This window comes from Mustelus asterias, chromosome 4 (genome assembly GCF_964213995.1).
Source record: "Mustelus asterias chromosome 4, sMusAst1.hap1.1, whole genome shotgun sequence".
Classification (NCBI taxonomy): Eukaryota; Metazoa; Chordata; class Chondrichthyes; order Carcharhiniformes; family Triakidae; genus Mustelus; species Mustelus asterias.
Window position 1 is genome coordinate 3,125,825 of NC_135804.1, and position 23,180 is coordinate 3,149,004.

The 23,180-nt window shown below is 46.8% G+C and overlaps 1 protein-coding gene across 6 annotated transcripts in view; it reads left to right on the forward strand.

Moving 5' to 3' along the window:
• The window catches only part of garre1 (granule associated Rac and RHOG effector 1), a 202,900-nt gene that overhangs the window by 169,397 nt on the left and 10,323 nt on the right, over positions 1-23,180 (forward strand). For 4 of the 6 annotated variants that reach the window (XM_078210516.1, XM_078210519.1, XM_078210517.1 and 1 more), the window contains exons 7-12: positions 8,533-8,688; positions 10,325-10,422; positions 15,816-15,941; positions 17,326-18,377; positions 20,273-20,438; positions 23,036-23,167. In XM_078210516.1, the coding sequence (XP_078066642.1) occupies positions 8,533-8,688; positions 10,325-10,422; positions 15,816-15,941; positions 17,326-18,377; positions 20,273-20,438; positions 23,036-23,167 (1,730 nt within the window). The remainder of the gene's footprint in view (positions 1-8,532; positions 8,689-10,324; positions 10,423-15,815; positions 15,942-17,325; positions 18,378-20,272; positions 20,439-23,035; positions 23,168-23,180) is intronic. The other 2 variants (XM_078210520.1, XM_078210521.1) reach the window with 1 other exon arrangement.

The following is a 23,180-nucleotide window of genomic DNA, read 5'->3' on the forward strand; positions in this document are numbered from 1 at the left end:
TCACTGTGAGGGTCTCCGACACTGTTCTCAGGCTCATTGTGAGGGTCTCTGACACTGTTCTCTCTCAGGCTCACTGTGAGGGTCTCCAACACTGTTCTCTCTCAGGCTCACTGCGAGGTTCTCCGACACTGTTCTCAGGCTCACTGTGTGGGTCTCTGACACTGTTCTCTCTCAGGCTCACTGTGAGGGTCTCTGACACTGTTCTCTCTCAGGCTCACTGTGAGGGTCTCACACTGTTCTCTCTCAGGTTCCCTGTGAGGGTCTCCGACACTGTTCTCAGGCTCACTGTGAGGGTCTCACACTGTTCTCTCTCAGGCTCGCTGTGAGGGTCTCTGACACTGTTCTCTCTCAGGCTCACTGTGAGGGTCTCCGACACTGTTCTCTCTCAGGCTCACTGTGAGGGTCTCCGACACTGTTCTCTCTCAGGCTCACTGTGAGGGTCTCCGACACTGTTCTCTCTCAGGCTCACTGTGAGGGTCTCCGACACTGTTCTCAGGCTCATTGTGAGGGTCTCTGACACTGTTCTCTCTCAGGCTCACTGTGAGGGTCTCTGACACTGTTCTCTCTCAGGCTCACTGTGAGGGTCTCCAACACTGTTCTCTCTCAGGCTCACTGTGAGGGTCTCCGACACTGTTCTCAGGCTCACTGTGAGGGTCTCACACTGTTCTCTCTCAGGCTCACTGTGAGGGTCTCCAACACTGTTCTCTCTCAGGCTCACTGTGAGGGTCTCCGACACTGTTCTCTCTCAGGCTCATTGTGAGGGTCTCTGACACTGTTCTCTCTCAGGCTCACTGTGAGGGTCTCCAACACTGTTCTCTCTCAGGCTCACTGTGAGGGTCTCCGACACTGTTCTCAGGCTCACTGTGAGGGTCTCCAACACTGTTCTCTCTCAGGCTCACTGTGAGGGTCTCACACTGTTCTCTCTCAGGCTCACTGTGAGGGTCTCCGACACTGTTCTCAGGCTCATTGTGAGGGTCTCTGACACTGTTCTCTCTCAGGCTCACTGTGAGGGTCTCCAACACTGTTCTCTCTCAGGCTCACTGCGAGGTTCTCCGACACTGTTCTCAGGCTCACTGTGTGGGTCTCTGACACTGTTCTCTCTCAGGCTCACTGTGAGGGTCTCTGACACTGTTCTCTCTCAGGCTCACTGTGAGGGTCTCACACTGTTCTCTCTCAGGTTCCCTGTGAGGGTCTCCGACACTGTTCTCAGGCTCACTGTGAGGGTCTCACACTGTTCTCTCTCAGGCTCGCTGTGAGGGTCTCTGACACTGTTCTCTCTCAGGCTCACTGTGAGGGTCTCTGACACTGTTCTCTCTCAGGCTCACTGTGAGGGTCTCTGACACTGTTCTCTCTCAGGCTCACTGTGAGGGTCTCACACTGTTCTCTCTCAGGCTCACTGTGAGGGTCTCCGACACTGTTCTCTCTCAGGCTCACTGTGAGGGTCTCCGACACTGTTCTCTCTCAGGCTCACTGTGAGGGTCTCTGACGCTGTTCTCAGGCTCACTGTGAGGGTCTCACACTGTTCTCTCTCAGGCTCACTGTGAGGGTCTCCGACACTGTTCTCTCTCAGGCTCACTGCGAGGGTCTCTGACGCTGTTCTCAGGCTCACTGTGAGGGTCTCACACTGTTCTCTCTCAGGTTCCCTGTGAGGGTCTCTGACACTGTTCTCTCTCAGGCTCACTGTGAGGGTCTCTGACACTGTTCTCAGGCTCACTGTGAGGGTCTCTGACACTGTTCTCTCTCAGGCTCACTGTGAGGGTCTCTGACACTGTTCTCTCTCAGGCTCACTGTGAGGGTCTCTGACACTGTTCTCAGGCTCACTGTGAGGGTCTCACACCGTTCTCTCTCAGGCTCACTGTGAGGGTCTCACACCGTTCTCTCTCAGGCTCACTGTGAGGGTCTCACACTGTTCTCTCTCGGGTTCACTGTGAGGGTCTCTGACACTGTTCTCTCTCAGGCTCACTGTGAGGGTCTCTGACACTGTTCTCTCTCAGGCTCACTGAGGGTCTCTGACACTGTTCTCAGGCTCACTGTGAGGGTCTCTGACACTGTTCTCAGGCTCACTGTGAGGGTCTCACACTGTTCTCTCTCAGGCTCACTGTGAGGGTCTCACACTGTTCTCTCTCAGGCTCACTGTGAGGGTCTCTGACACTGTTCTCAGGCTCACTGTGAGGGTCTCACACTGTTCTCTCTCAGGCTCACTGTGAGGGTCTCTGACGCTGTTCTCAGGCTCACTGTGAGCGTCTCACACCGTTCTCTCTCAGGCTCACTGTGAGGGTCTCTGACACTGTTCTCAGGCTCACTGTGAGGGTCTCACACTGTTCTCTCTCAGGCTCACTGTGAGGGTCTCCAACACTGTTCTCTCTCAGGCTCACTGTGAGGGTCTCTGACACTGTTCTCTCTCAGGCTCACTGTGAGGGTCTCACACCGTTCTCTCTCAGGCTCACTGTGAGGGTCTCACACTGTTCTCTCTCAGGCTCACTGTGAGGGTCTCACACCGTTCTCTCTCAGGCTCACTGTGAGGGTCTCACACCGTTCTCTCTCAGGCTCACTGTGAGGGTCTCACACTGTTCTCTCTCAGGCTCACTGTGAGGGTCTCACACCGTTCTCTCTCAGGCTCACTGTGAGGGTCTCTGACACTGTTCTCTCTCAGACTAAAATGTGATGCTCAGAATTGAAGGCTGTATTCCAGGTGGATTGTTGTGGCACTAGAACACTAGTTTCTTTTTAAAAGCCCTCTACCTGAGGAGGATTGGAAAATTGTGATCAGTTCCTCTGCAATTTCTACTCTTGGTTCCCTCAGCAACCTTGGATACATTGCAGCTGAACCAGATAACCTATCTCCTTTCAGTGCCTCCTCTTTATTTCTATCTCATCCAACAACTACTCATTTACTGTAGCTTTGGAAAAGTTGTCTTTCTGTACCTCGGCCATATCTTCTGCCTCCACCAATGGCCTTGATGCTGATTCCAATGGACCTGAATTTCTGCAGAGTGGCAATCCGCTCCTACTTTCTTACCTTCAGATTGTTTCAATCATTTCTCACCCGACTGCCCGTCTCAGGCCAGGTGAGAACTTTGTAGGGCAGTGCACTCCTGAGCCTTCTGTCGAGGATTTCATTGTCGGGTGTAAGGACGTCACGGCCCCTTTATCATGGCAGCAGCTGTAAATCAGGTGAGTTAAAGGTCACTTTCACGCCAGGGAGAAACCAGGTTTGTCAGGTAAATGGGTAGAATTTGGTGATGGGGAGGTGGGGGAGGGCAGCCGGGGGGGTGTTGGGCAGTTGGATGGGGGAGAGGGGAGGGCATCTGAAGGCAGAATGGGGTCTAAATATAGCAAATGTAAACTCATTCTTCTTGTTTTCAGTGTAACTCTGAATCTTGAGAGTGAATTGCAATCCCCATACCTATCCTCGGATACGTAATATTGAATTCCCAAGATGCTGAGATTACAAAAGAAGGGATCACGCACTTCCATTGGAATTCTGAGGTTGCCTCCTGCATTTCTGTTTGGGGATGTGGGGGTGTTATTCTGAGAAGTGAGGTGTACAAATCTGTATTTTTGCTGGGGAATTATTGAATGCAGCAAGGAAAAACTATTTCCAGTGGCGGAAAGGTCAGTAACTAGTGAATGCAGATTTAAGATAATTAGAGCCATAGAGGTTTACAGCATGGAAACAGGCCCTTCAGCCCAACTTGTTCATGCTGCCCTTTTTTTAAAAACCCCCAAGATAATCCCAATTGCCTGCATTTGGCCCATATCCCTCTATATCCATCATACCCATGTAACTATCTAAATGCTTTATAGAGCTAATAATTTTCACACAGTGAGTTGTTGTGATTGGGAATGCACAGGCTAAAATGGTGATGTGGAGATGCTGGCATTGGACTAGGGTGGACACTGTAAGAAGTCTCACATCATCAGGTTAAAGTCCAGCAGGTTTATTTGGTAGCACGAGCTTTGGGAGCACTGCTCCTTCATTAGGTGAGTGATGAAGGGCCAGTGCTCCAAAAGCTTGTGATTCCAACTAAACCTGTTGGACTTTAACCTGGTGTTGTGAGACTCCTTAAAATGGTGATGGAAGCAGATTTGATAGTTACATTCAGAAGGGAAATACTTGAAAAAGAATGATTTGTGAGCTATGGGAGTGGAGTTAATTGGATCGATCTTTCAGAGAAAGATGTGCGGGTTAGGTTGATTGGCCAGGTTAAAAATTGTCCCTTAGAGTCCTGGGATGTGTAGGTTAGAGGGATTAGCGGGTAAATATGTGGGGGTAGGGCCTGGGTGGGATTGTGGTCGGTGCAGACTCGATGGGCCGAATGGCCTCCTTCTGCACTGTAGGGTTTCTATGATGAACTGGCACAAGTACACTGGGCTGAATGACTGCTTGTGCCATATGACTCCCTAAACAAAGGCATTTTGTGGATCAGATCCTCCCCAGCTGCAGAGGTTTAGGCCACAAGGGGACTTGCGGGTAAATATAAACTTTAAATAGAGTGTGATGTCCCTGTGAGGGAGCATATGAAGGAAAGTTCTGGTGAACTGCAGTGTAATTGAATGGAAAAAGGATGAATCATTGTGAGTGCATGGGAACTCACTGATCAAAGCATGCTGGAGATGCTTGTGGTCAGCCAAGTGGATTGGTTATGTGATTAATGGTCAGATTAATAGATGTCGTGCAGCTCCCTCTGCACCTTATTTTCCACTGGTCCCCAGGACTGACATCAACATGCTTTTTAAAAAACAAGTTTTTAATTGTGCTCTTGTGGGACTTCTGCTTGTGGTCTATTACACCTTAGCATTGCAGACAGAAGTCTGATATGTTGCACAAACTCTGCACTGCAAGGAACAAAGGTTTTTATTTTAATATTGCTTAATGAGATTCCTACATGAGATTAGGTATATTGCTCACAAATGAAAGGAGTGTGGAAGGTCATTTGGCTCAAAGTAGCTCGTCTAGCTGGAAGAAAACGATAGCCACCCCCTTCCCTCACAGTTAGTACACCCAGCTGTTTTTAAGTGATGCCAGGGTTTTTGTCTCGACTACCCTACGCAATGTCTGCTCCATTTTAATTCTCTTCCATCTGCCCTAAATTTACCTTTTCACAATTTATGAACCATTCTCACAATTTGGTTTGCAGGCATCTGAGATTTCTACAACTTACTGTCTTGTGTTGCTCTCTAAGTTTTCATCTTAAATCACTTCCCTCCAAGACTGAAACACCTAGATTTTTCCAATCATTCCTCTCAGCTCAGCATCCCTGATGTTCGGCAGCAGTCACATGTTGCTTGCTTGCACTGGCTTCAGGGTGACTAGAATTGGACGCAGTCCTTGGAATTGCAGTTTGACCAAAGCACACTGCCACTTGCCTTCCTGTTTGACTCTGCAGTGCAGCCCTGTTTGCCTTGTCGATCGTCCCTCTGTCATGATGGTATACCAGGAATGGGTTTGAATTTTACTTTCCTGTGAGATTCTCTCCAGTCTTTTAAACAATGTTGATTCCTTGGTGGTTTGTGTTCGGGCACTGGTGACTTGCACAATCGCTGTTATTCCAGCTGGGAGCTAAGTAGGATTTCTCCGGCACAAAAACAAAAAATACTTGACAATCTCAGCAGGTCTGACAGCATCTGTGGAGAGAGAATAGAGCAACGTTTCGAGTCTGGATGACCCTTTGTCAGAGCTGAAGATAAAGAAAATAGGGCAAGATTTATACTGTGGGGGGATGGCAGAGAGGAGGGTGTAATTGACCAAGATGTCAGAGACAGAAGGACAAAGAGAATGTAAATGGTGGTGATAAAGGCTGAGAATGTTGCTAATGGCATCCGTTAAGAGAGCGGAATATCTGCTATGTGTGATATATATAAATGATTTGGAAGAAGGTGTAACTGGTGTTATCAGCAAGTTTGCGGATGACACGAAGATGGCTGGACTTGCGGATAGCGATGAGCATTGTCGGACAATACAGCAGGATATAGATAGGCTGGAAAATTGGGCGGAGAGGTGGCAGATGGAATTTAATCCAGATAAATGCGAAGTGATGCATTTTGGAAGAACTAATGTAGGGAGGAGTTATACAATAAATGGCAGAGCCATCAGGAGTATAGAAACACAGAGGGACCTAGGTGTGCAAGTCCACAAATCCTTGAAGGTGGCAGCACAGGTGGAGAAGGTGGTGAAGAAGGCATATGGTATGCTTGCCTTTATAGGACGGGGTATAGAGTATAAAAGCTGGAGTCTGATGTTGCAGCTGTATAGAACGCTGGTTAGGCCACATTTGGAGTACTGCGTCCAGTTCTGGTCGCCGCACTACCAGAAGGACGTGGAGGCGTTAGAGAGAGTGCAGAGAAGGTTTACCAGGATGTTGCCTGGTATGGAGGGTCTTAGCTATGAGGAGAGATTGGGTAAACTGGGCTTGTTCTCCCTGGAAAGACGGAGAATGAGGGGAGACCTAATAGAGGTGTACAAAATTATGAAGGGTATAGAAAGGGTGAACAGTGGGAAGCTTTTTCCCAGGTCGGAGGTGACGATCACGCGGGGTCACGGGCTCAAGCTGAGAGGGGTGAGGTTTAACTCAGATATCAGAGGGACGTTTTTTACACAGAGGGTGGTGGGGGCCTGGAATGCGCTGCCTAGTAGGGTGGTGGAAGCAGACACGCTGGCATCGTTAAAGACTTACCTGGATAGTCACATGAGTAGCCTGGGAACGGAGGGATACAAACGAATGGTCTTGTTGGACCAATGAGCAGCACAGGCTTGGAGAGCCAAAGGGCCTGTTTCCTGTACTGTACTGTTCTTTGTTCTTTGTTTTTTCTTTGTAAATGGCAGAACAAAGGTGCAGAATGTCAAAGGACAAACTAAGAAATGTGACAGATGGCCCTAGTCAGGTGGGGGGGAGGGGAACAAGATGGAGAGTGAGATTAAAGTTTATTTATTAGTGTCACAAGTAGGCTTACATTAATACTGCAATGAAGTTACTGTGAAAATCCCCGAGTCGCCACACTGTAGTGCCTGTTCAGGTACACTGGAGGGAGAATTTAGCATGGCCAATGTGCTAACCAGCACATCTTTTGGACTGTGGGAGAAAATCAGAGTACCCGGAGGAAACCCATGGAGACACAGGGAGAAGTGACCCAAGCAGGGAGTTGAACCCAGCTCCCTGGCTCTATGAGGCAGCAATGCTAGCCACTGTGCCGTCCATATTTAGAAGTGGACAAACGGTACTGTGGAAAAAATTAAAATCTAAATATATACTAGAATATAAAGTAATAAAAGTTGATTAATAAAATAAACTGAAATAAATGGAGATGGAGGAGAGAGTTCATGCTGTGAAGTTGTTGAACTCAGCTTTCAACAGAATGCTATAAAGTGCCTCATCGGAGTTGCTGCAGTTTGCATTGGGATTTCTCCGGACTGCGAAACTCAGCAACTCACTGAATAGATTCTCCCTGGCTCTTTGTGGAGTTGTTGAAAATTTTAGTTGTGTAACCACCTTGGTTGTTTCGATTCCATCCCCATTTTTAGACAAAAATATGAAGTTGTATTTTATGAATTCACCATTAGTTGATAACTCAGTGATGCTGTGGGGTAATGTGTGTGAAGTAAAAGGGATTGGTCTCTTTGGAAGCAGAATTTCAGTGCGGATCTGTAGGTCAATATACTGGGGAACCCACGTCAGGAACTGAGCTCCAAGTGCAAAACACCATTGTGCTTAAAAAGAGCAGAGAAGTACAAAAGATGAATGGAGGTAAAGGTCGAGTTAGTGCAACCTGGATTTCAAAAACCTACAAGTTGTTGAATTTTAAAATATTCATTCATGGGATAGGAGTGTCGCTGGCTGGGCCAGTATTTATTGCCCAATTGCCCTTGAAGGTGAGTTAAGAGTCAGTCACATTGCTGTGGACCTGGAGTCACATGTAGGCCAGACTAGGCAAGGGTAGCAGATTAAAGCAAAACACTGTGTGGATGCTGGAATCCTAAACAAAAACAGAAAATGCTGGAAAATCTCAGCAGGTCTGACAGCATCTACGGAAAGCTTTGACAAAGGGTCATCCAGACTTGAAACGTTGGCTCTATTCTCTCTCCAAGGACGGCACATTTCAGTCCTTAAAGGACATTAGTGAACCAGATGGGTTTTTACAAAAATTGACAATGGTTTCATGGTCATTGTTAGACTTTTAATTTGAGATTTTTATTGAATTCAAATTTCACCATCTACAGTAGCGGGATTTGAACCTGGAACCCCAGAGCATTATCTCGGGTCTCCGGATTACTAGTCCAGTGACAGTGCCACTATGTCACCACCTCCCCTAATGAGCCAGAAAGCTCTCCTATTAGCAAGCTTTATAAGGAAATGATTCACAGCTGGAGATGGTGCCATCTCATCTCATTCTTCATAATACCTTGTGCTTTCACAAACCTACTCTATTTTTCCCCTTAAACTGTAAAGGTTTCTATTAAAGGGAGGGGATTTGTTTTAACGTATGGCTGTTATGTGGAAAGCTCACAAGGGCTTTGTTTGCTATCCCTTGCAGCAAGCCATGGTGCAGCTCATCAAAGAGGCAGCTGGACAGAATGAAGTCTCCCCACGAGATGAGTCTCCGACAGAGATCCTCAATCAGGTCTGCCCATCCACCTGGCGTGGTGCCTGCAAAACTGCTGTGCAGTTGCTGTTTGGACAGGCAGGATTGGTAAGTGACTGCAGTTTAATACTGTTACACTCAACATTGGAAGTGACACACTGGGAGATGCACCTATTCCAATCCATAGTCCAGTGGCTGCATTGGGCAACAGTTGTGCCCCGAGTGGCTGAGTGAGGGTTTACAACTGGATTCACCCCTTCACTGTATTCTGATCTGAACCAGAGCATCAGTAAGAAGTGATCCTGTGGAAATGGGGCACTGGAAGTTCTGTAGATGAGTCAATTTGGCCATTGTCATCCAATTCCCAGCATCTGCATGGAATCACTAGTGAACAATTAAAATATCATTCCGTGAGTTGCTTACCCAAGTTGTGCATGCCGAGGGTAGCATGTGATTCTTCCACCTTTAGAACTTGGGTTATTATTCTTCAACCCATGAGACTTTTGTTTAAATCTAGTCCAGATTGATGGAACATAGGAGCAGGAGTATACCATTCAGCCCATCTACTCTGTTCTGCCATTCAATTAGATTAATACTTCAATGCCACTTTCCCCACTATCCTCATATCCCTTGATGTCACTAGTCTCCAGAAATCTGAGAGTTTCTGTCTTGAACATGTTCAATAATTGAGCTTCCACAGCCTCTGGTATAAAGAATTCCACAGATTCGCCACCCTCTGAGTGTAGAAATTCCTCCTCATCTCGGTCCGAGATAAGAGAGAGAGCCTAAGAAAACTTGGAAAATTTCCCAACTCTCCCAAATAATACCATGAGCTCTTTGAATCCTCCTGGCTGGATCTCAGTTCAATATCTAATGTGGAAAACATCAACTCTGACAATGCAACACTCTGTCAGTACTGCATTCACTTGAGTGTCAGCCTAGATTATATTCTCAACACTCCGGAGTGGAACTTGAACCCATCTCCTGATGACCCAGAGGTAAAAGTGACATCCAGTGGGCCATGGACGTTCCTTCATGAAATAAGTCTGCATCTCTTTAACGTGAGAAGGCCAACAGCACAACTGGCTCCAATGTTAACTGTTTAAGTTTAATTAGCTAGTCTTGTACTAGACATTGAACTGTAAAAGATTAATCTGTTTTCTATTTTGTAGTCACAGTGACCCTTGTGCCAGCCTAAGAAGTGTGTCACTTTCTTCTTGATTCTTAATCTCTCCAAATTACCAGATGTACAATCTCAAACTGGAGTATTGAGGGGCAGTTTGCTTCCTCCTAGGCATTCACTGATGCTCTGACACCAGCCTTCGGAGCCGCCTTCTACTCCATGATCTGTTGTCATCAACAATGTTCCCTCTCAAATTTAGTTGTGTGTGGCCAGATTTTTTCAGTGTGAGGTCCTTTTACGTTTAGCAGTCACAGATATTTATCACAAAACCAGGCCTTCCAGGCTGCTGCTTGGCTGCATAGTTTAGCAGGAATATTGGGCAGGGCATCGATCATTCCCCAGCTGCCCAAGTTTATCCAGTAACCAGATGAGCCATACACAGGAAGAAGGTCCCTGAATTTGATCTCCGATTTCACTGGATTATTTGGTTTATGTTGAGCCAGGGTTGGAAGGTCCCTCAATTTACACATTAACAGAAACACTGTATCTAGTCATGAAATCTCGTAAGTTAAGCAGTGATGGGCGTGGTGTTGAACTACTGTCTTTTTTTGGAACTATCAGGTGGTGGTGGATACAGCGCAAATTGAGAACAAAGAAGCTTACGCCCCACAGATTAGCCTGGAGGGCTCCAGGATCTTGGTTCAGGTCCCTTCAACATGGTAAGTGTAATCGTTTTTAAGGGTACAATGGAAGTGATCCCTGACTGGTTCATTTCAAAGGGGCAGCGTGAATTTAGAAAGACATGCGCAGAGTCGAGCCTTTGGGATATTGGTTCACAACTAACTTTTTTTTGGTATGTGCTCATCTTTTTGAGGACCAAACGCGCACTCTTTTAGGCTGAAGAGTGTCAGCATCAAACAATCTTAGGCCAAGTGCAGCATTGGTTAGACGCAAAGGAAAACTCCTTCAGCACTGCCCTAGCCACATGGCTCAATCTCAGACCTTGCTGTTCTCACGCCAGTAATCCTGAGTGAGATTGTTAAAGTGAAGCCTAGATTATGATTGAGATTTCTTTTACAGTTTCTAGGGTCTTTAGAACATAGAACATAGAAAGCCACAGCACAAACAGGCCCTTCGGCCCACAAGTTGCGCTGATCATATCCCTACCTCTAGGCCTATCTATAGCCCTCAATCCCATTAAATCCCATGTACTCATCCAGAAGTCTCTTAAAAGACCCCAACGAGTTTGCCTCCACCACCACCGACGTCAGCCGATTCCACTCACCCACCACCCTCTGAGTGAAAAACTTACCCCTGACATCTCCTCTGTACCTACCCCCCAGCACCTTAAACCTGTGTCCTCTCGTAGCAACCATTTCAGCCCTTGGAAATAGCCTCTGAGAGTCTACCCTATCCAGACCTCTCAACATCTTGTAAACCTCTATCAGGTCACCTCTCATCCTTCGTCTCTCCAGGGAGAAGAGACCAAGCTCCCTCAACCTATCCTCATAAGGCATGCCCCCCAATCCAGGCAACATCCTTGTAAATCTCCTCTGCACCCTTTCAATGGCTTCAACATCTTTCCTGTAATGAGGTGACCAGAACTGCGCGCAGTACTCCAAGTGGGGTCTAACCAGGGTCCTATAAAGCTGCAGCATTATCTCCCGACTCCTAAACTCAATCCCTCGATTAATGAAGGCTAGTACGCCGTACGCCTTCTTGACCGCATCCTCCACCTGCGAGGCCGATTTAAGAGTCCTATGGACCCGGACCCCAAGGTCCTTCTGATCCTCTACACTGCTAAGAATGGTACCCTTCATATTATACTGCTGCTTCATCCCATTGGATCTGCCAAAATGGATCACTACACACTTATCCAGGTTGAAGTCCATCTGCCACTTCTCCGCCCAGTCTTGCATTCTATCTATGTCTCGCTGCAACTTCTGACATCCCTCCAAACTATCCACAACACCACCTACCTTGGTGTCGTCAGCAAACTTACCAACCCATCCCTCCACTTCCTCATCCAGGTCATTTATGAAAATGACAAACAGCAAGGGTCCCAGAACAGATCCCTGGGGCACTCCACTGGTCACTGACCTCCATGCAGAGAAAGACCCCTCCACAGCCACTCTCTGCCTTCTGCAGGCAAGCCAGTTCTGGATCCACAAGGCAACAGCCCCTTGGATCCCATGCCCTCTCACTTTCTCAAGAAGTCTTGCATGGGGGACCTTATCGAACGCCTTGCTGAAGTCCATATAGACCACATCCACCGCTCTTCCTTCGTCAATGTGTTTGGTCACATTTTCAAAGAACTCAACCAGGCTCGTAAGGCACGACCTGCCCTTGACAAAGCCGTGCTGACTACTTTTGATCATACTAAACTTCTCTAGATGATCATAAATCCTGTCTCTCAGGATCCTCTCCATCAACTTACCAACCACTGAGGTTAGACTCACCGGTCGGTAATTTCCCGGGCTGTCCCTGTTCCCTTTCTTGAATATAGGGACCACATCTGCAATCCTCCAATCCTCCGGAACCTCTCCCGTCTCCATCGACGATGCAAAGATCATCGCCAAAGGCTCCGCAATCTCCTCCCTCGCCTCCCACAGTAACCTGGGGTACATCCCATCCGGTCACGGCGACTTACCAACCTTGATGCCATTCAATAGTTCCAACACATCCTCTTTCTTTATGTCCACATGCTCGATCCTTTCTGTCAACCGCAAACCAGCAGTACAACCATCCAGATCCCTTTCCACCGTGAATACCGAGGTAAAGTATTCATTAAGCACCTCCGCCATTTCTAACGGTTTCGCACAAACTTTTCCCCCTTCACCTTTTAAGGGTCCTATGCCTTCACATCTCATCCTTTTACTCTTGACATATTTGTAGAAAGCCTTGGGATTCTCCTTAATCTTACCCGCCAAGGTCTTCTCATGACCCCTTCTCGCTCTCCTAATTTCCTTCTTAAGCTCCTTCCTACATCCCGTATACTCCTCTAAATCCTTAACACCTCCTAGCTCTCTGAACCTTCTGTACGCCTCTCTTTTCTTATTCACCAGGTTCATCACAACCTTCGTGCACCACGGTTCCCGTACCCTACCAACACCCCCCTGTCTCATCGGAACGTTGTCATGCAGAGCTCCAGACAAACATTCCTTGAAAATCCTCCACTTTCCTTCGGTACTTTTCCCCAAGAATGCCTCCTTCCAATTTACCCGTCTAATTTCCTCCCTGATGACACTGTATTTCCCTTTACTCCAGAGAAACACTTTCCTAGCCTGCCTGATCCTATCTCTTTCCAATGCTATCGTGAAGGAGATAGAATTATGATCGCTATCCCCAAGATGCTCACCCACCGAGAGATCCTCCACCTGTCCAGGTTCATTAGCCAGCACCAGATCAAGTACAGCCTCTCCTCTAGTAGGCTTATCCACATACTGTGTCAGGAAACTCTCCTGGACACACCTAACAAACCCCTCTCCATCCAAACCCCTAGCCCTAGGGATATTCCAATCTATGTTTGGGAAATTAAAATCTCCCATCACGACAACTCTGTTATTCCTACATCTCTCCAGGATCTGTTTCCCCATCTGCTCCTCAACATCTCTGTTACTATTGGGCGGCCTATAGAAAACACCCAGCAAAGTTACCGACCCCTTCCTGTTCCTAACCTCCACCCACAGAGACTCCGTAGTCAATCCCTCCACGGCGTCCACCTTCTCTACAGCCGTGACACTATCCCTGATCAACAGTGCCACTCCCCCCCCTCTCTTGCCTCCCTCCCTGTCCTTCCTGAAACATCTAAAACCCGGCACCTGAAGCACCCAGTCCTGTCCCTGAGACATCCAAGTCTCCGTAATGGCCACCACATCACAATTCGAAGCAGCAATCCACGCTCTAAGCTCATCCAGTCTGTGTAGGTTCGATTTAAACTCAGATCCTACAGCTGAAAAATCTGTGTTTGACACATCTTCTCCCCAGTAGGTTTCCAGCTTGAGGGGAGTATACTTGCTCATGTAAGAAATGTTTGAGCTTTCATTTAGACATTGACTATGAATAGAGTGCGATCCTGGCTGCACTGTATTTTATGTAGTGAGCAAGTTATTTCTTTCTGGCCTATTCACCACTGTCCACATTTACACAGACTGTGACTTGAATCATTACAGACGGTGCTAATGAAGGGGTGATGTGGTTTATTACATTTTGTGGGTTGTAAAGTTTGAGTTCATGATGTTACACCATTTTAAAATTCCAATTGAATTCCAAGATGGCGCCAGAGCGAGGCGACTTCTTGCAAGCTGTGCCCAGCATACCTTCTAATTCTATCTTTTACTCTCGTTCTATGCTTCGAAAACTTCATTCTCTTTTAAACTCTCTAACAATGTTTGAATGGATCTACCTTGCATTAAGTTGATCTTTCCCTACACCCTAGCTATGACTGTAACACTACATTCTGCACTCTCTAATTTCCTTCTCTATGAACAGTATGCTCTGTCTGTATAGCGCGCAAGAAACAATACTTTTCACTGTATGTTAATACATGTGACAATAATAAATCAAATTTTTAAAAATTTATTCTGACTTTAACACCAAAGCTAACATCAAATTATTTTTTTCTTTATGTTATTTTTTCCGGAAGGCTGGGATTTGTCCTGGGAATGGTATCGGCACTCCCTCTGATTTGATTTGAAATGCCTGGATGATTTATGGGTGGCGTCTTTAAATTTGGTTGCGTGGCTGCATTGTACCTAATTGAAAAGGGCCTATTTCTGTGCGGCCTTTGGGGGACTGTTGCTGTGTGGCTACACAGCTTAGTGGGAGCATCGGATGGGAGGTGTGACCAGTGCTAATTGGTGTGTGTTGGTGCACATGTACAAGGCTGATCTGTGAACTCTGTAATTGTAATTCTCTCTCAATGTGGATTGAATTAATTAAGGCTCATAAGATAGAACTATAAATTATACTGCTCTTTCGTGTTTACAATTTAAGATGACTTGAGGCTATTGTGTAATTATATGGTGTAAATACAGTTCTTTAAGCGCTTAAATTTGCATGAAATTTTTTTGTTTGCTACTTTAACACAGGAGTTCACGCATTTAAAATAAATAGGTTAACACTTCAACAGGTCTGACCGCATCAGTGAGCGAGAAGCAGAATTAACATTTCCAGTCCAATATAACTCTTCCTCAGAACTCAAGAAAAAGAATCGTACTGGACTCGAAACATTAACTCTGATTCTCTCTCCACAGATGTGCCAGACTCTGAGTTTTTCTTGCACTTTTTGTTTTCATTTCAGATCTCCAGCATCTGCAGTATTTTGCTTTTATTCTGGGTTAATACGTCTGTTTGAACAGGGATTTCATGTTGATGTTTGTAACCCAATGTTATGGAGTGTATCTATTACATGAATGCTTTTGGACTGTATGTGACAGATACTAACACACCAGTCCTGTGTAAGTGCTGTTAAAGGGATCAATATTAACTGGCACACTGAGACAACACCCTTGCTATTATTTCAATAATACCATTGAAAGTTTAGTGCTCACCTGAGCGAGCAAGTCGACCTCAATTTCATATCTCTTCACTTCCGACAGTGCAGTGCACCCTCAGTGCTGTATCAGGAGTGTCATCTTAGATTATGATGTGGAGTTGCCGGCGTTGGATTGGGGTAGGGCACAGTGAGTAGTCTCACAACACCAGGTTAAAGTCCAACAGATTTATTTGGTAGCATGAGCTTTCCGAGCGTTGCCCCTTCATCAGGTGACTCATTGATGAAGTGAGCAACGCTCCGAAAGCTCATGCTACCAAATAAACCTGTTGGACTTTAACCTGGTGTTGTGAGACATCTTACTGATCTTTAGATTATGCACGCAACTCTCTGGAGGAGGACTTTCACCCATGACTTTCTGACTCAGATGCGAGAGTTCTACCCAGTGAACCAGAGCCAGTTCCTTTAATTTTGCAAACTCGCCACTTGATTGTGATGGTGGCCTCTGGAGTAGGCAGCCATCATTCGGAAGGTGCACAGTGCAGGAACACCAAAGAAGTTGGGGTGGCGGGATTGTAATTGCGATTTCTCACTGTTTTTTTTCACCCTTCTCCCAAGGTGTTTGAAGGAGGATCCTGCCACCATGTCTCTCTTACAGAGATGCCTGGACCCAGAGAAAACACTTGGGCTGGTGGATGTGTTGTACACAGCAGTCTTTGACTTATCCAGGTGGAAGGAGAGAAGGTACAGTACAGAACCCTTAAAAATAGAGAAAGCTCATTAACCCCATTTCATAGCTCAGCCTGACATTCTTACTAGGTGAGAATGTGAGTTGTGAGGGGAGACGCAAAGAGGCTTGGGGGAGATTCAGACTGAGTGAGTGGGCAAGAATCTGGTAGACGGAATTTGATGTGAAAAGTTATCCACTTTGGTAGGAAGAATAGAAATGCAGAATATTTCTGAAATGTTGGGAAGTGTTGATGCCCAATGGGACCTGGGTATCCCTGTTCTTAAGTCACTGAAAGCTAGTATGCGGGTGTAACAAGCAATTAGGAAGGCAAATAGTAAGTTTGCCTTTATGGCAAGTGGTTTTGAGTCCAGTAAAGGAACCTTGCTGCAATTATATGGAGCCTTGGTTAGATCACACCTGGAGTATTGTGTACAGATTTGCTCTCCTTCCTTAAGGAAGGATATACTGGCTGTAGAGGGAGTGCAATGAAGTTCACCAGACTAACTTCTGGGGTGATGGGAATGTCCTGTGAGGGGAGATTGAGGAGACCAGGCCTGTATTCCCTAGAATTTCACAGAATGAGGGGAGAGCTTATTGAAGCATACAAAATTCTTACTACAGTGGATGCAGGAAGGATGTTTTCCTTTGCTGGTGAGTCTAGAACTAGGGGGCACAGTTTCAGAACACGAGGTAGGCTATTTAGGACCAAGATGAGGAGGAATTTCTTCACTCGAGGGGTGGTGAACCTTTGGAATTCTCTATCCCATCAATCATTGAGTGTGCTCAAGACAGAGATCAACGGATATTAAAGATATCAAGGGATATGGGATAATGCGGGAAAATGACATTGATGTAGAAGATCCATCCTGATTTGTTTGAAAGGTGAAGCAGGCTTAAGGGGCCAAATATCCTACTCTGTTTCATAAGTTCCTATCTTTTCAACCATTCAGCCTACATCTTCTTAAACATCTGTTTCATTTACTAAATCTGGTCTCAATCATCCCTGTGATATTTTTGAAGCGTTTCTGCTCTCTTCTAAATCAAACTCATTTAATCTTGTGTCATCTCCTCTTGTTCTTGCTGCACTCCAATTGCTGAAAACAAAAACAGGTCTGATGTGTGACTCAAATTCCTCCTTGCTGTTCACTTCAGTCCCCAACCAAACAACCAATTCCAGAATTCTCTTGTAGTTTGAGTGAAAAAAGTATCTCCGTCCTTCCTGATTTTTGGTTTGTTTTTATTGCTCTTGGTCCTATCTCACTGACCCATGATCCTTTTCTTATTCATCCTCCAGCTCTCTCCTAATTTTGAGTATTTAAGTTTCTCTCTCATTTGAATCTAGATAACATGATGTGGCACTGTTGGGTATTAAGTTGGTATTTTTGTTTATCAACACAGGGAGCAAGTTTTACCAAGCATTCAGATCCAGCTAAGACGGGAATGCACTGACTTTGGGACTCACGTGGATCTCCCCACAGGGAATGGGGCTATCATCAAGTCCTCTGGTGGTCTGCAGAAGACTTTTGCGAAGCTTACCTCTCGTTTCACAAAGCGAAATTCCTGCAGTAGCAACAGCGCGAGTAACAGCAGCGGTGGCGGTGGGAGCTTTTCGATCCCAAGCACACCCTCTAAAAGTGGCTTCTCCATTAACAGCTCAGAGGAGGAACGGAAAACCAAGCTATCCAGCCATTCAGACCTGAGGCTGCAGAGCATTCTGAACATTGGAAGTTTCCCAAAGACCATCGATTCACAGGAAGTTTCTCGAGGTACGTCCAACCCAATGGTCAATGGTTTCGCTATGGACAAGAGGGATATCTTCAAAGGGGATGATGGGAAGGATGATCAAGGCATCAAGTTGCCAAGTGACCAGGAGATGCAGGATGTTATTGATTTCCTCTCTGGGTTCAACATGGGCAAATCCCAAAAAGCATCACCTCTCATTAACAGAAGGAATTCTCTCTCAGCACCAGAGCAGAAAGCAGCTACCCTGCAGCAACCACAGACTGTACCACACACTCCATTGCCGAATTCCCATCAGGTCTTACAACGCCAGCACCAGCAACAGCAACAACAGCAGCAACTGCAATATTACCAGCACCTCCTCCAACCCATTGGGCAACAGCCACCGCCAGCACGTCCACAAACCCCTCGAGCCCCCGGGAAATGGCCAAACAGTTCATCTCAGCAGACGTCACAGAGCCCAGGAGCGGGATTGTCTCCGATTGGGTCCATGAGCCAATGGGGCAATATCGCTGTGCACTCTGACTTGAGTTCGGACTTGTACAGCTTGGGTCTCGTCGGCAATTACATGGACAACATCATGGACAATGTCATGTCTGACATGTTGGGGCCAAAAGTGACAAACACCAGGAATAACACGTGGCCCAATCGGGTCCAGAGCGATGGAGTGTTTGGAATGCTGGGAGACATTCTGCCTTTTGATCCCGCAGGTAAATGACTTCCAATGGTTTTCCACAGCTCTGCCTTATTTTCAAAGGTCTTCACCACTGTCAGCCATGTGGCTCTCTGTGCCAAAAGCCCCAGATATGATGCAAACTCTTAAATTAGTCGATAGGATAACAGTGAGCCTGTGAAAGCTTAGGCATGGTGTCTTAAGTGTGTAAAAATGAAGAGTTTCTTGCATGCAGCATACACCTTCAGGGCTAGATAAGAAAGCATTGCATCTGTTTGGCACAGAGGCAATTGGAGAGATTACAAATGGAGGAATTTCCCTCTTTGGTGTTCCTGTAAGTATTGCTGTTTAGAAGTTGCAGGTACTTGCTGAAGCTGTTTCTCTGAGAGTTCAGTGTAAACTGGGAGATCAACAATCAACATGCCCTGGGGCAGCTGGCAGAAAGTGTCAGAAACCCCTCCACAGCCTTTCTGGATTTTGATGTGGAGATGCTGGCGTTGCACTGGGGTGGGGCACAGTAAGTAGTCTCACAACACCAGTTAAAGTCCAACAGGTTTATTTGGTAGCACGAGCTTTTGGAGTGTTGCCCCTTCATCAGGTGAGTGAAGAGTTTGGTTCACAAATAGGGCATATAGAGACACAAACTCAATTACGAGATAATGGTTGGAATGCGAGTCTTAACAGGTGCAGACAGGTTAACCTCTTTAACCTGTGCTTAACCCCCTCTCCACTCACATTGTCTGCACCTGTAAAGACTTGATTACCTGTTAAGACTCGCATTCCAACCATTATCTTGTAATTGAGTTTGTGTCTATATATGTCCTGTTTGTGAACCAAACTCTTCATTCACCTGATGAAGGGCCAACACTCCGAAAGCTCGTGCTACCAAATAAACCTGTTGGACTTTAACCTGATGGTGTGGGACTACTTACCGTTTCTGGATTTTACAAAGGCTGTTGACATGGTCATGGAAGGAGCTGTAGATGACCCTCAGCCCTCCTGCATCTGATCTAACCCTTCCATAATGCTACATTCCAGATTGGCCTGACAGCATCGACGTGTGTTTGATGTCAATGCCCCACCAGATAGTGGAGCACTTGTGGAGTAGCAGCACATGGTGTTTCCGAATGGGGTGTAATTTGTAACTGATTGGAGATATTCAAACATGGCAGGGTGAGAAAGATGGGCACAGAGTTAAAAACTAATGAAGACTTGGGAGGAAAAAGCGGGGTTGGAGAGAGGACGGTAGTTTGTAATGATAGAGGGCCATGAACAAACCTCTCCTTGGATTGGGGGTAGCATGTTGGATGATGACCCCAGATGTGTAAGGAAGGCCGGGGGTAATTATCCCGGGGCCAGGAATGAAGTTAGTTCAGTGGGAATATGGCTGAGGGGACAGGAGATGGGCTCATGGACAGGCTGAGCTTGCAGAGGGCGTGAGGAGGAGTGAGCGAAAATAAAGTTAAATGTGAGTCCTATTGCCATCATCACTAGAACGAACCAATTTATCATATTGAAGGGATTGAACCTGGGTCTTCACTGGTTTGTGCAGTTCTTCCCCTCACTCCTTTCTCATTTACAAAGAGGCTGTAACACCTTGTCTGGAATGTGCCCTAAGGGCAGGCTATCCATCTACTGCCGGAGAATAATTAATATAGGAAGGAAATGCAAGCGGTTGGCCAACATTGATCTTTGTTATTTCCTGTTCCTCCGATGAATGAGGGCGGTGGTATATAATTTAGCAATGTAATCTGATAATTTATTTATCCTGTCAACGTAGCTGATTATGGACAGGTGACTGGTGTTAAATTAATGTGTTGTCAAAGTGGTCAATTGTTCAGTCAAGTAGATTAAACAGAAGGGAATTGTCTCGGAACCAGCTGAATGTGTCAATAACTTGAGCTGCCATGGTGCTTCCCCCCCTCTCTCTAGTTGGTTCAGACCCAGAGTTTGCCCGGTACGTGGCTGGTGTTAGTCAGGCTATGCAGCAAAAACGACAAGTGCAACACGTCCGACGACACAGCACCGCAAGGACCAACTGGCCAATCCCTGACGAGCCTCACAGGACGTGGCAGCCATCAGAGTGTTTCACTGAGGGGTAGGTGCAAGAGGTCAAACACGCATTGCGTATGTGTCTGTGCGGAAATGGGGGCGTTGGGGTGGCGATTGGAGAGGGAGTGTGTTTTTCTGTGAGAGCGAGAATGTGGGGAGCGGGTTAGGGTGGAGATTGGAGAGGACAGTATGTTCGTGTGTGTGTGTGGTATGTGTGTCATTTGTGGGTATGTGTGTCGTTTGTGGGCAAGTGTGGGGAGAGGACAGGCAGTGGTTTTAACTTTTATTTATTAGTGTCACGAGTAGGCTTACATTAACACGGCAATGAAGTTACTGTGATAGTCTCCTAGCCGCCACACTCCGGCGCCTGTTCGGGTACACTGAGGGAGAATTTAGCATGGCCAATGCACCTAACCAGCATGTCTTTTGGACTGTGGGAGGAAACCGGAGCACCCAGAGGAATCCCACGCAGACAATAGAGAACGTGCAGACTCCACACAGACAGATGACCCAAGTGGGAATCAAACCCGGGTCCCTGGTGCTGTGAGACAGCAGTGCTAACCACTCTGTCATTGTACTGCCCATGGTGTTGCAGGGACGGGAAGGGCAAGCAAATGTGCCAGTACAGAGGAGGGTGCATATGTTGGCTGGAGAGCAGAGGGTGTGGTACATGTGTGTGTCTTGTGTAGCGAGTGTGTGACTCTTGGGGATGCTGTGTGATGCATGTGTCCAAGAGAGCGAGAGTGAGAGCACTCGTGGTTCTGTTCTCACTGCTGCTTTCAGTGATCCAGAAACTATGGTTACTATTTCTGCCCCTCCCTGAATCCAGGCCTCACCATCCTGTATCTGGATGGAATGCAAACTTGGCAGTTCACTTTCCCTGTGGCCAAAGTCATAATTTGCTGAGGGAGGAGTTGGTGAGGCCAATACCCACGCATGATTTGATTTGATTTATTATTGTCACATGTATTAACATACAGTGAAAAGTATTGTTTCTTGCGTGCTATACAGACAAAGTATACCATTTATAGAGAAGGAAAGGAGAGAGTGCAGAATGTAGTGTTACAGTCATAGCTAGGGTATAGAGAAAGATCAACTTAATGCGAGGTACGTCCATTCAAAAGTCTGATGGCAGTAGGGAAGAAGCTGTTCTTGAGTCGGTTGGTACGTGACCTCAGACTTTTGTATCTTTTTCCCGAAGGAAGAAGGTGGAAGAGAGAATATCCGAGGTGCGTGGGATCCTTAATTATGCTGGCTGCTTTGCCGAGGCAACGGGAAGTGTAGACAGAGTCAATGGATGGGCGGCTGGTTTGCGTGATGGATTGGGCTACATTCACGACCTTTTGTAGTTCCTTGCGGTCTTGGGCAGAGCAGGAGCCCATACCAAACTGTGATACAACCAGAAAGAATGCTTTCTATGGTGCATCTGTAAAAGTTGATGAGAAACATGGTGCAGGGTTACAAGTTACAGACCTGCATTGAACAGGAGAGGTTCCAGGGAGAGACATGAGGTACCACTGCCCTCAATCTCTGTGTACCTGAGCCAAATGGTCCCATGTTGTCTTGAGGAATCACAGTCCAGAGGAGGAGACCATTCGGCCCATCGAGTCTGCACCGACCCTTCGATTTACCCAGCCCCACTCCCTGCCCTATCCCCATATCCCCACGCATTCACCCCACTAATCTCCTAATCTACACATCTTTGGACACTAAGGGGCAATGTAGCATGGCCAGTCCCCCTAACTTGCACATCTTTGGGTTGTGGAAGGAAACCGGAGCACCCGGAGGAAACCCACGCAGACACGAGGCGAAAGTGCAAACTGCACACACACCCAAGGCTGGAATCCAACCTGAGTCTCTGGCAGTGTGAGGCTGCAGTGCTAACCACTGTGCTACCGTGCTGTCCATGTCACTCAATTCCAGGACAGTTAATGAATGTTACATAGAAACATAGAAAGCTACAGCACAAAACAGGCCCTTCAGCCCCACAAGTTGTGCCGAACATATCCCTACCTTTTAGGCCTACCTATAACCCTCCATCCTATTAAGTCCCATGTACTCATCCAGGAGTCTCTTAAAAGACCCTATCAAGTTTGCCTCCACCACCACTGACGGCAGCCGATTCCACTCGCCCACCACCCTCTGTGTGAAAAACTTCCCCCTAACGTTTCCCCTGTACCTACCCCCCAGCACCTTAAACCTGTGTCCTCTCGCAGCAGCCATTTCCACCCTGGGAAAAAGCCTGGAAATGTTGAGCTGATATCTTGTGTACTGTGGTGAGGGGACTTTTCAACTATTGCTGGCAATAGAGGGGGCTGCAGTTGGCTTCAATGTTAATAAAAATGGATTTGGACTCTAGGTCGCCATTCAGTCATCAGTGAGTGCCAGATGAGAACAAGATCTGGTTTGGCTGTGAACCTTCTTAAAATCCTAAGTGGCTGCCCATCATTTACCAGCTTCAGTGCGATGGGGTGCAGGACATGCGCACCCCTTTCAATCTCAGCTTTGGAGCAGGAAGAGCAAAAGTGAATGCTGTACTGCCTCCCAGCAAAAGGTGTGCCTGCAATTCCGAGTTGAATCTGTGGAGCTGATTGTGTGTCTCTCTCTTCTCCATTCCCCCTGCCCACCCCTGTATTTTTACAGAGATATAATGAGCTGGTCGGGGACGCAGGGAGATTCTGCCAGCTCGAGTGATGAAGCATCGTCTGCTAACGGAGACAGTTTATTTTCCATGTTCTCAGGGCCTGACCTTGTTGCTGCTGTCAAACAGAGACGGTAAGGAGGAGAT